This window comes from Zea mays, chromosome 6 (genome assembly GCF_902167145.1).
Source record: "Zea mays cultivar B73 chromosome 6, Zm-B73-REFERENCE-NAM-5.0, whole genome shotgun sequence".
NCBI classification, from domain to species: Eukaryota; Viridiplantae; Streptophyta; class Magnoliopsida; order Poales; family Poaceae; genus Zea; species Zea mays.
The window spans coordinates 146,842,547-146,854,924 of record NC_050101.1 but is presented as its reverse complement, the minus strand read 5'-3'; the positions used below and the strand labels follow the sequence as shown (position 1 = coordinate 146,854,924).

At 45.2% G+C, this 12,378-nt stretch overlaps 1 protein-coding gene across 2 annotated transcripts; it reads right to left on the bottom strand.

Annotated features, from left to right (window-relative positions):
- Positions 1-5,488: 5,488 nt before the first annotated feature.
- Positions 5,489-9,343, bottom strand: LOC103630188 (uncharacterized). Of its 2 annotated transcripts, NM_001351767.1 has the most exons (7): positions 8,851-9,218; positions 8,503-8,733; positions 7,518-7,853; positions 6,721-7,276; positions 6,442-6,628; positions 5,984-6,350; positions 5,684-5,895 (listed from the first exon to the last, which is right to left on the bottom strand). In NM_001351767.1, exons 1-7 carry the CDS (start codon positions 9,193-9,195, stop codon positions 5,773-5,775), a joined length of 2,145 nt encoding a protein of 714 aa, NP_001338696.1. In that variant the 5' UTR covers positions 9,196-9,218; the 3' UTR covers positions 5,684-5,772. The 2 variants fall into 2 exon arrangements, with proteins under 2 accessions (XP_020395110.1, NP_001338696.1); XM_020539521.2 differs by lacking the exon at positions 7,518-7,853 and having other exon boundaries at positions 5,489-5,895; positions 8,851-9,343.
- Positions 9,344-12,378: the final 3,035 nt, after the last annotated feature.

The following is a 12,378-nucleotide window of genomic DNA, read 5'->3' as shown; positions in this document are numbered from 1 at the left end:
AACATAAATATAAATTTTGTTCGATGATTTAATCTTTTATTTAGGAGATATAATAGAAAATAAAATAAAAACACATCTTGATATTCGTGCCACTGTACCCGTCCATGCTGCACGCGAGCGTACGCGGCTGCCGTCCATCCCCGACCAGCCTAACGTTTTTGCATCACGAGTCCGTGAACCAAACAAAACATACTTGTGCGTATGGTGGGTGCAACTACCGACAGCAGTCAACCAAACACACGGGATATACTAGAGATGGTCTGACACTCTCGAACGAGCCATATTATATGGTGCTTAAGTGTAAGATATGTATAACCCAAAAAACATTCTCTAAAATCTTTATTGACTCTTTTTTTATTTATCTACTTTTATATGTTTAAGGAGTCTCACGGTGAACACCTCCATAAGCACGGAGAGATTGTCATCCTTCGATATCTCTTCCCTATCCTCACTCCAAAGCTATGTTGAGGTGGCGTCTAAGCCTACGATCCATCTTAGCACTACACACTGAGAGCACCTAGAGGGGGTAAATAGGTGATCCTGTAAAAACTTGAAACTTAAAGCCACAAACTTGATTAAGTGTTAGAACAATAAAATCAAGTGGCTAAGGAGAGCTCTTGTGAACCACAAATGACACAGTGAGAACAGACACAAGAGACACAGAGATTTATCCCGTGGTTCGGCCAAGTACAAAACTTGCCTAGTCCACGTTGTGGTGTCCCAATGGACGAGAGTTGCACTCAACTCCTTTCAAGTGATCCAATGATCAACTTGAATACCACGGTGTTCCTTTTATTTTACTTTTTCCCGTTTGCGAGGAATCTTCACAACTTGGAGTCTCTCGCCCTTACAATGAGATTATCACAAAGAAGCACAGATGTAAGAGTGGGAAGAGCAACACACACAAATCCACAGCAATACGCACACACACAACCAAGACTTGAGCTCAATTGAATAACACAAGGTTCACCACTAACATGGAGCTCAAATCACTAAGAATGTCAATCGAGTGCGCAAAGACGGAGTGTGAATGATCAAGAATGCTTAGAGTGTGCTTGGTGTTCTCCTTCATGCGCCTAGGGGTCCCTTTTATAGCCCCAAGGCAGCTAGGAGCCGTTGAGAGCAATCCAGGAAGGCAAATCTTGCCTTCTGTCGACTGGTGCACCGGACAGTCCGGTGCACCACCGGACACTGTCCGGTGCAGATCTCTTTCCTATTCTGGCGCAGCCGACCGTTGACAATTTGGAGCCGTTGGCGCACCGGACACTGTCTGGTGCACACCGGACAGTCCGGTGCCCCCATCAGACCGTTGGCCCGGCCACGCGTCACGCGCGGATTGCGCGGCCGACCGTTGGCTCACCGGATAGTCCGGTGATTTATAGCCGTACACCGCCGTTCAATTCCCGAGAGCGGTTTTTTCACCAGAGCCAGCCTGGCGCACCGGACACTGTCCGGTGCACCACCGGACAGTCCGGTGCACCCAGACTGAGCAGAGTCTTGGCTGCTCGAGCCAAGTCTTTTCCATTTGTCTTTTCTCTGATTCTAGCACTTAGACAAATATGTTAGTACACAAAAACCAATGTACTAAGTCTAGAATCATACCTTTGTATTGATTTGCGCTTTGTTCACCATTTGGCATAGTTTAACACATAACCACTTGTGTTGGTCACTTAATCACCAAAATACTTATAAATGGCCCAAGGGCACATTTCCCTTTCACACACCACATCGAACATAACAATGACCTAATTTAGTGTTGCTATCTCTATTAAGCCTCTTGACGTTGTGGAGGCCTTCCTCCAAAATCCCCTAGTGCTTGACACTAGGGAAGCAACCGCAAATTAGTGGTGGTAAGACGTCATCGGATTCATAGTCATGGCCCAAGGGTGACCCAAGGTCGTGTTACACCATGCGTCGTCATTCACCAGTGAAGTCCTCCATGATGTAAAGACAAGGTATCCGAAGATGCAGAAGCTTCTCTACGAATATGAAGTCTTTATCATGTCTCGAAAGTTGTGCCATTATTTCTAGGCAAACTTGATCTCAATGGTTACATCTATTCCACTATGAGCGATACTTTACAACCTAGTGGAACAGATGTCAACTTCATCCCTCATCATGCATCGAAAAGTGGGATGGTGGGTTTGTGTTTGGGTCTGGCCTAGGTGGGAATCTGACATTGGCTGAAGTGTTGTTGGAGCAGTGTCCATTCAGTCACGAAGTCAATAAGAGCAAGGCTCTTTACTGCATGATAAGTGATGAAGTTGAGGTTGAACCCCACCATCTCTATTGCCCACTTTTTGATGCATCCAGTAGAGATCGATGCATCCACCTTCTTTATTGGACCAGTGTCGAGGGATCAGAGCACTGATCTGCTCAGCCTTTGAAGCTACCTTCAAGGTACTCTTGTAATCATTTGATATATTGCAAGAAATGAAATAATGTGTGTGTATACATTCAGATGAGTAATATGTCTTGCTCTTTATTGTTTACACATCATTCTCATTAATACATATCTTTGTCTTATGTCTTCTCTCTTGAGTTAACGTTCGGAGAAGAGTTAATTGAAGGGAGAAGCTTCTGTTTTAATGACTTGCGTTGTCTTGTTTTGATATCCTTTAGTAATAAAAAATAAGTGACCAACATCAACAACTTATGCATCCCCATTTCTATATTCAAACTCCACCGTGCAAATTGTGCACTACAATACAAAACAGGACAAAACAATATTTTGGTTGGCCATACATATGGGTGAACTGGTGTCAGCTACTCTAGCTCAACCAAACATGACACCTTGCATCCAGCTGGCCTCCAGCCGCTGTAGGCCCAAATACACCCAAAAATTTCTTTGTGATGCTCCAGTATTGATAAAGACCAGAGCTTTCCTTTGAGCTAGGATCGGCTACTATGGCACGTTTGTTTCAGTTTAAATATAGATTATGGCTACCACAAGCTACTGTGGGCTATCAAGCGTTCAAGTTTTTAGCTTGCTTCTGTGAAAATTATCTAAATCAACGTGAATATAGAATCGACTGAGTCATCACAACAAGAGGAATATGTCACTTTCTAGACCATAAACCCTATGACCTCTTCATCTCCTTCACACATAATCCCCATGACACTCATATTTTCCTTAAATTCATATTCTCCGAAAAAACTCGTCATAAAGAAGCTTAAACAAACAAGCCTTTAATATGTTGTTTCCGTGAGATTTGAGAGAGTACATAACTACATATGTGATCCAACTTTTATACCTTTGGTTTCTCGTCGCTGTAAAGGTTATTTTTTAAACGTGTCGTAGCTTACTACACATCAACAACTCAACTTCTAATTTATAGCGCCACAGTGCATAAAGAGGACTATTAGGGTGTTTGGAAACAAAATATTTTAAATTTTAAGATAAAACATGGTATTGAAGAATACCATAGTATTTTTTTGTCAAGAGGTGTTTAATTATATTGTAAAAAACTATGTTTTGAATACCATGGTTTTGTAGATACATGGTATTTTTAAGTATTTGAAACTCCACTGCAATCTAAAGTTTTTGTCTATGTCTAGCCTTGCACATATATACTAAATACCATGGTTTGAGATACTTTGTCTCTAAACACGTATTGCTAAAAGTAATATAAAAATATTATGGTTGTGTCATGACATTTTAAAACCATAGTATTCCAAAATCATGGTTTTTGAAATACTTTGCTTCCAAACAGACCCTTAGTTTCTATTTGGAACCTTTGAATTGAATTTCATTATAATAACTATGGTTTATGCACAAATCATCTAATATAGTTTTATGTGAAATATATTTGTATACTATTGCTGACCATATAGAAAAGATATTTATGTGCTATATTTCTACTATGGAGGGGTGAGCCGAAGACCGTGTTATAAATTAGAGAACAAAAGCATGACCTAGTGATACATAAAATCATTATCATTTTATATCCCTCGCCATATGAATTCAAGTTATATGTAAACTTTAGAAAGTGGTGGAATGCCAATTTTTAGGCCAAATAGCCTAATCTATTAAGTAGATTTTGATTACATTAAAATAAACGGATCCAAACAACCCCATAGAGATCTTGGTAACTTTGTTCGATGCTAATGTTTACTTCTCAACTTTTAACCTCTGTCGCCGCTTAAGGTTATCTCCAGCAGACTTTCTATCATACCTCTTATTTTAAACTCTACTCTATAAAAAATGTAGTCTACAACATAAAACAATAATATTTTGCACGACCATATGTACGATTTGTTGAGGACGACATAAAAAGTTAAAAACTATTAGGCTCTGTTTGTTTCGTTGGAATTAAATTCCATTCCAATAATCATAATTTAGAAACAAACAAATTAAGTTAATATATTTATATATATATATATTATATTTATATATTATCATAAATTATATGAGGGTGATAGTTATGTATCATACTTATGATATAAAGAAACAAGTAGAAATATGTGTTATAAGTTGTACATTAGAAAAGCAACATACAAACCTATAGAATCAATTTACATCTCTCATGATTCCATGAATTCGAGATATGCTTATATATTAATTTTGGAAAGTTATGGAACGTCACGTTCTAAAAAATAGCCTACTTTATTAGTTAGATTTCAATTATTCAAAATAAAGAGAAATAAACGGGAGCTTTGAGATTTTGGTCTTCAATATCCGCTGCTAGTGTTACTGTATTTTCAATAGGGATTCATGAATGAATACCTACTGATGTGTTTTGTGGGATGTTATAATTAAAGAACCTACTAAAATACAATTTGTCATGCTCTACTCTCAGGTGCAGTCTCTGGACGTGGTTCAGGTTGTTGGGCAAAGTATTATGAGGCAAATTTTATGTAACTTATCTACTATATTAGATCACCAGTTTTTAAGATTTAACAGTTTCCACTATTATCGAAATCTTCACATTTAAATAGTAAAAAAGCTAAAATTATACACAAATAAGAATTCGAATCATGATTATTAGCTATAAATCTATATTCATGTCCACCTAACCAACAGAACACATATGTTTTTATGGTTTATACTCTATATTTAAGAATAAATGAAAACCATAGCATACCTACACTTTACAAATATTTATTTCTCTAATACTTGTATTGTTTTTAATGTTTTAATATACATAAACTTTTAAATAAAAAAAGAGAACGTCACCGTACAATTCACTTGTCGACGCTCATCCCTTCCCAAAAAAAGTACATCCGAAGAGTCTAAACATGTTAAAATTAGACATATAAAAATATACTAATATTTATGATATTTAATAAACAATATTAGATTGAGCATGATTTTTATAGTAAACTTACTTTGGGATACAAATATTGATATTATTTTCTATATTTTCAATCAAACTTTTAAAATTTGACTTATGTACTTTTATTTTGACACGTAGAAGTTTTAGGGCTACACATACGCGTAAATGCATAATTGGTCCGCGTATCATGATTTACAGGGTGAACAGCGGTGGATCTAAGCTGCGTGACATCTTAGCAGCTCACTCGTCCATGTCTTATCATTTCAATCTTCACTCCGTAAACAGTGTAATCTACAGCACAAAACAATGTTTTTTACACAACTATATACACGGTCTGCTGGACAAAGCTCGATGCACAATGTCTTTATCCACTTAGAACCAAGAAACTAGCTATATACTCGAATTCTGGGTTGTGCTTCCTTCTCATTTCCTGTGAAAAATATCGTGTCAATTTACATGCTTCATACAATCATACGAGCCTATATCTATATATCTGCTAAGAAGATCCAGGAGCAGGAGGGGTCCTGAGAAGCTGTTGCAGCAGACGTGCCGCAAGGCGCTGTGTTACACCACCTGCGACACGAGAACCCAAGACACGGGCCTCTGGTTCTTGTAGAACCTGATTATGACAATCACTCTTCTGTATTAGTCACACAATTCACAGTAGCAGTTGAAGAGTACAGTAAGAAAGTTTAGGAACAGTCTACCTGAACGATTGGCTGCAAAAGGCTCGGATCAAAGTTATTTGAGGATCTCAAAAGACCCCATACTCTGAAAACCTGGTCTCGGAGCTCCATCATCTGTTCTTGTTCAGTCTCACTAAACTTAAAGGGTTCAGCTAGATTGCCGCTGGAAATTAATGGCTTCAAAAATGATGGAGCTGCATTGTATGAATCGACCAGTGTTCCAATGGCGATGGCTTCTGTCACACGAACTGCCTCTTTCACAACTAACGCACGCAATTCCTCCCCACCAGGACCAAGGAGAAGCTTTAGAACAGGCTGCAGTGCATCTTTGGCTGCAAACTCCCTATCTTGGCGCCCTTGAACAAGAAGATTTTCAAGCCTATTCCATCTGCAGAGACGTGAACATTAAACAACGCTATCCTGAGTGGTGCTTTGATCTGTGAAGAGTATAAAATATATACAGATGAGCAGGTACTTGCCTGAATTTTCCATCCTTGAATACAAGCTCAATTAAAGCATCTCTGAGATATGGGTTGGGATCAGTCAGTAGCCTTTTCGCAAAGTAAGGGTATGATGCAGCAAGCACCTTAAAATCAGGGTCAGCATAGAGTGCTAAACCTTCCAGTACGGTGAGCGATCGCAGTATCAATGCATAGTATGCTGGTACTGGAATTGAATAAAAGCTTTAGACTTTATATCACACTATGAGAAAAATAATACAAAACAAGGAGCTAATATTTGTACAATGGCAAGCTTACCATTGAATGGGTACTGATAGAGAACAGCACCTAGGCCATCAACTATTGTCTTGAAGTTCAACTCACTCACTGTTGCATTTAGTGCATCATCGAAAAAATTCTTGAGAGCAGGCACAATCGGGGAAACATCTACATCGGGTTCCAAGAAATCTAGTGCATAATAATCACGAGCCATTGCTTCGTAGTCCCTGTTGACTAAGTGGACAACATGTCCTATAATGGCTACCCTCGCATCCTCTGGTGTTTCACTCATCATGCCAAAATCAAGAAAAGCCAGTTTCCCCTCAGGTGTTGCTAATATATTACCAGGATGAGGGTCTGCATGAAAGTAACCATACTCCAGAAGCTGTCTCAAGCTACACTGGATACCAATGTTGACCAAATCCAGAACCTTCAATCCTTGACTTTCAATAACTGCTTGTTGGTTTAATTTTACACCCTCAATCCACTCCATTGTTAGAACCTTTGCACTTGTGTAATCCCAAAATATATCAGGCACTAATACATCTTGCTTATCGGCATATAATTTCTTAAACCTTCTTGCATTTTGGCCTTCCTGCATTCCACATTATTATTAGCATTCAACGATATAAATGACAACCTTTAGACCAACTAAGGAGAACTGCTTCTATAATAATCTACTGTTGAAGGAACTGAAAATTTCAGTTTTTCTCTTGTTCCATTGTATTCTTATTTCATCATAAATGAAACATAAGAAATGTAATACTCTACAGCCAGAAAGACGAGAATAACAGGATGTATGTACATAAGTTCACACAAGGACAAGAAAAATGCACCTGAACATAATTAAGCTCTTGAAAAACTCTTCGAGCAAATTCATCGATGAGGGCAACAACATCGCTGGTTACAATGTCAACATACTTATTTATAAGAAAGCCAAGTCCTCTAAGTAGATAAAAATCAAGCCCAATGGCTTTCTCAATACTGGGTCTCTGCACCTTCACAGCTACCAGCTTCCCAGAGTATTTCAACCGTGCTTTATAAACTTGACCTAAACTAGCCGCTGCAATGGGGGAAGGTGAAATTGTCGAGTAGATTGAATCAAGCGTGAAGCCAAGCTCTCTCTCAATACATGCAAATGCCTCTTCATCCGGAAATGTGGGAAGTGAATCCTGCAAGAAAGCAAAGTCTCAACAGTTGGGACTTTGAGGGACCTAAAATTTGCACTAGAAATAACTTCCCAAGTCAGAATGAGGGGTGCATCCTCATTTGGTAGCTCTAGAAGATGGAATTGAATCCATCCAAACCAATTAGCTGTTTCTTAAGTGATCAACGGCCCAACCCTCATAATGGGAGGAACACTGGGCAGTAGGTATATGCATGTTGAATGAATCACAATTCAATATGAATTTGGGCGTAGTGATGCTCTATTTCCACACCAAAAAAAAAACTCTACTGGCGCAATGTTGGTCTGCCAAATCCATGTGCTGATAGTGCCAAATCCATGCGCTGATAGTGCCAAATCCATACGCTGGTAGCTGTTTCTTAAGTGACCAACGGCCCAACCCCCTCTAGAAACTGCAAAGCGTCTCATAATGGGAGCAACACCGGGCAGTACGCAGTAGTATGTGATGTGCATGTTGAATGGATCACAATTCATATATGAAATTGGGCGTAGTGATGCTATATTTCACCCAAAAAAAAAAAAACTCTAGTGGCGCAATGTTGGTCTGCCAAATTTATGCACTGATAGCGCGCTATCCTTTAACTATTTTAAATCACATAAAGGGCAAGCAAGCAAAGAGCGGGAGATGGGTGCACCTGCAGCTCGGCGAGCTCCTCGAGGTACTCGGCCGGGCAGAGGTCGGGGCGCGTGGACAGGCCCTGTCCAATTTTGACGAAGGTTGGGCCGAGCCTAGTGAAGATGGTGCGCAACTCCACCGCCCTGGCGCGCCTCCTCTCCGATGACGACTCCCCTCTCCGCTCGTCCAGTAGGACCTTCACCCCGAACGACGCCAACTTGGACAGCACCTCCCCTGCCCGGAGCGCCACCTGATCGATTATAGAGCAGCAGTCAGGGCAGCACGAATCAATATCCGAGCACCCACGTTGCGGAGCAGAGGTACATCAAGTACAAAATTGGTGGAGGTCTGAGCCCGGGGCGCCTGCCTTGAAGGGGCGGGAGCCGTAGCGGGCGGCGAGGAGCTCGGGACTGTAGACTGTGGCGCCAGCGGCGCGGGCCATCGCGCGGGCCTCGGCCTGCAGGTCCTCGGCGCGGTCACGGGCAAAGGAGGCGGACACGGGGGGTCCAAGCGCGGTGGCGGCGCCGTTGGTAGACGCGGGCGGGGACGCGCGGGGCGAGAGCTGGATGGAGAGGTCGGGGGAGGGGGGCGCGGCGGTGGAGGCGGCACGGAGGAGGGAAGGCGCGCGGCGGCGCCGGGCCCCGCGGCAGTGCGGTGGTGAGGGGAGGGAGAAGGATACTGCCGCCGCCGCCGTGGATGTGGTGGCCGCCATAGCCGCGGCTGGGCGAGTGAGAGAAGGTGCGGAGGCGGAGCTTTGGGGTGACTAGCGGCCAGCGCCGGGGCGTGCGTTTTCTTACATTTTGGTGGCTCGTTTGGCTGTTCTCCGAGAGGATTTGATGTCCGCCACAGAGAGCGCGAGGAGGCGGCGGCGTCCACGCCAACGGCACTTGTAGGAAGGAGCAGCAGCACGGCTTCGGCAAGTGGCAACTGACCAAAGTCGGGTGCAGACTGAAGTATTGTTAGTTTCTGGAGAAACACACTGCTGACCTGCTGGAAAGGAGCGGAGTATCGAACCCTCCATCTTCACGGTAGCTGCGGACGGATAAATATGGCTAGGACAAAATATGAATAAACTGAAACAAATATTTAAAAATAATTTTAATTTATCATTAAATTACATTCTAATTTCCCAGCATTTGCAAGAGAGGCTCTAAATATGGCTCTTTTTAAATATATAGGGCCTAGAACTATATAGCACTCTTTCAACATCGATCCTATTTTTATTTCTAACATAATCAAATAACGAGTTTTTAAGAGTGAATTATATGACATTATGGATCCCTTGTGAAAAAGAATAAATAAAATAATTATAAAGATAGACTCTTCAGTAAGAGATGTTTGATTTCTGCGGACGAATTTTTAGTTCATTTATTTTATTCCATTTTAGTCTCTAAATTATCAAATACAGAGTTTTCATATTGACAATTCAATGACCAAAATGGAGGGATTAAAAATTAGTTTCTAGAAATCAAACACCCTCTAAACATGCGACTATCATCCTTTTATTATTATAGCAATGTCATCACCACCTCTTGCCCCACGTAATGCAGAGTTTACACAATGTCGGCGTTTCGATCCTGGGGGGTCCCTGGACCGACGAGTAAATTGTCGCCGCGTGTCCCAGCCCAGATGGGTCGGCGCGAGACGGAGCACGAAGGGGGGGAAGAGACAGGCAAAAGGGGAATCACGCGGCCTCCGTGTTGCCCTGCGCCCAGGTCGGGTGCGCTTGCAGTAGGGGGTTACAAGCGTCCGCGAGGGAGAGAGAGAGTCTGTTCTCCCGCGCGGCCAACCTTCTCGTAAGAGAGTCCTGGACCTTCCTTTTATAGGCGTAAGGAGAGGGTCCAGGTGTACAATGGGGGGTGTAGCAGTGTGCTAACGTGTCTAGCGGAGAGGAGCTAGAGCCCTAAGCACATGCCATCGTGGCACTGGAGAGGGTTTGGCGCCCTGTTCATGTGATGTCGTGGCCGTCGGAGGAGTCGTTTGGGCCCTGTGGAAGGACAGCTGTCGGGGCTGTCGGATCCTTGCTGACGTCTCCTTGCTTCCGTAAGGGGCTGAGAGCCGCCGTCGTCATGGAGCACGCGGGGCGCCATCATTACTTGTTTACCGGGGCGAGCCAGATGGGACGCCGGTCTTGTTCCCCGTAGCCTGAGCTAGCTAGGGGTAGGGAAATGATAGCCTTCCCTGTGACGTGGCGGGTCCGAGCCCGAGGTCGGGCGAGGCGAAGGCTCCTCTGAGGTCGAGGTCGAGTCCGAGCCCTGGGGTCGGGCGAGGCGAAGTTCGTCTTCCGATTGTTGAGGCCGAGTCCGAGCCCTGGGGTCGGGCGAGGCGGAGACCGTCTTCCGAGGCCGAGGCTGAGTCCGAGCCCTGTGGTCGGGCGAGGCGGAGACCATCTTCCGAGGCCGAGGCTGAGTCCGAGCCCTGGGGTCGGGCGAGGCGGAGTCCATCTTCCGGGGTCGAGGCTGAGTCCGAGCCCTGGGTCGGGCGAGGCGGAGTCCGTCGCCCGGCGTCGAGGTTGAGCCCGAGCCCTAGGGTCGGGCGAGGCGGAGCTTCCTATGGCGCCCGAGGCTGGACTTAGCTGCTGTCAGCCTCACTCTGTCGAGTGGCACAACAGTCAGAGCGGCGCAGGCAGCGCTATTTTCCTGTCAGGTCGGTCAGTGGAGCGGAAAAGTGACTGCGGTCATTTCGGCTCTGTCGACTGAAGAGCGCGCGTCAGGATAAGGTGTCGGGCGATCCTTGCATTAAATGCTCCTGCGATACGGTCGGTTGGCGTGGCGATCTGGCCAAGGTTGCTTCTCTGCGAAGACTGAGCCTCGGGCGAGCCGAAGGTGTGTCCGTCGCTTGAGGGGGGCCCTCGGGCGAGACGTGAATCCTCCGGGGTCGGCTGCCTTCGCCCGAGGCTGGGCTCGGGCGAGGCGAGAACGTGTCCCTTGAGTGGACTGAGCCTTGACCTTAATTGCGCCCATCAGGCCTTTGTAGCTTTGTGCTGATGGGGGTTACCAGCTGAAATTAGGAGCCTTGGGGGTACCCCTAATTATGGTCCCCGACAGTAGCCCCCGAGCCTCGAAGGGAGTGTTGATACTCGCTTGGAGGCTTTTGTCGCACTTTTTTGCAAGGGGACCGGCCTTTCTCGGTTGCGTTTCATTCCAGTGGGTGCGCGCGAGCGCACCCGCTGGGTGTAGCCCCCGAGGCCTCGGAGGAGTGGTTTGACTCCTTCGAGGTCTTAGCGCGTTTCGTGATGCTTCGGCCAGTCTGGTTGTTCCCTCATGCGAACTAGCCGTAGCCCAGGTGCATAGTCAGGTTCCAAGTTCTCGGGCTGGTATGTTGACGCTGTCAACGGTTTGGCCGGAGCCGGGTTTGCGAGAGCAGCCCCCGAGCCTCTGCACAGAGCGAGAGGACGATCAAGGACAGACTCGGATTTTTCATACGCCCCTATGTCGCCTTTACGCAAGGAGGAGGGGGGGAAAGCGCCATGTTGCCCTCGGAGGGCATCGAACATGGTGTCTCCAGTGAGTTGCTAGCGGGTGATCCGAGTGGACGCCCGTGCCCCGTTCGATAAGGGTCGGCTAGTGGCCCAGAGGCACGCTCCAAAAGTACCTGCAGGTGATTTGCCGGACCCGGTCCCGTTTGATAGGGTCCGAGGGCTCGATGCCTCCCTCTGATGGGATTCCGTTACAAAATCGCTCCCGCTGGTCTCGGAAATGTCCTAGGGTACCTCAGGAGCGTAGCCCGAGCTTTGGTTGTGTATCGAACGTACCCAGAGTCATCCCTCGCTCTGCGTGCTCTGAGGCGGTTGTCTAACCCTTCGGGGGCCAGCCTACGAACCCCTGATCAGTAGTGGGCGCGGAGCCCGAGTGGCTTGAGGTGTCTGTCGAACCCCCTCCGAGGGGCCAGCCTT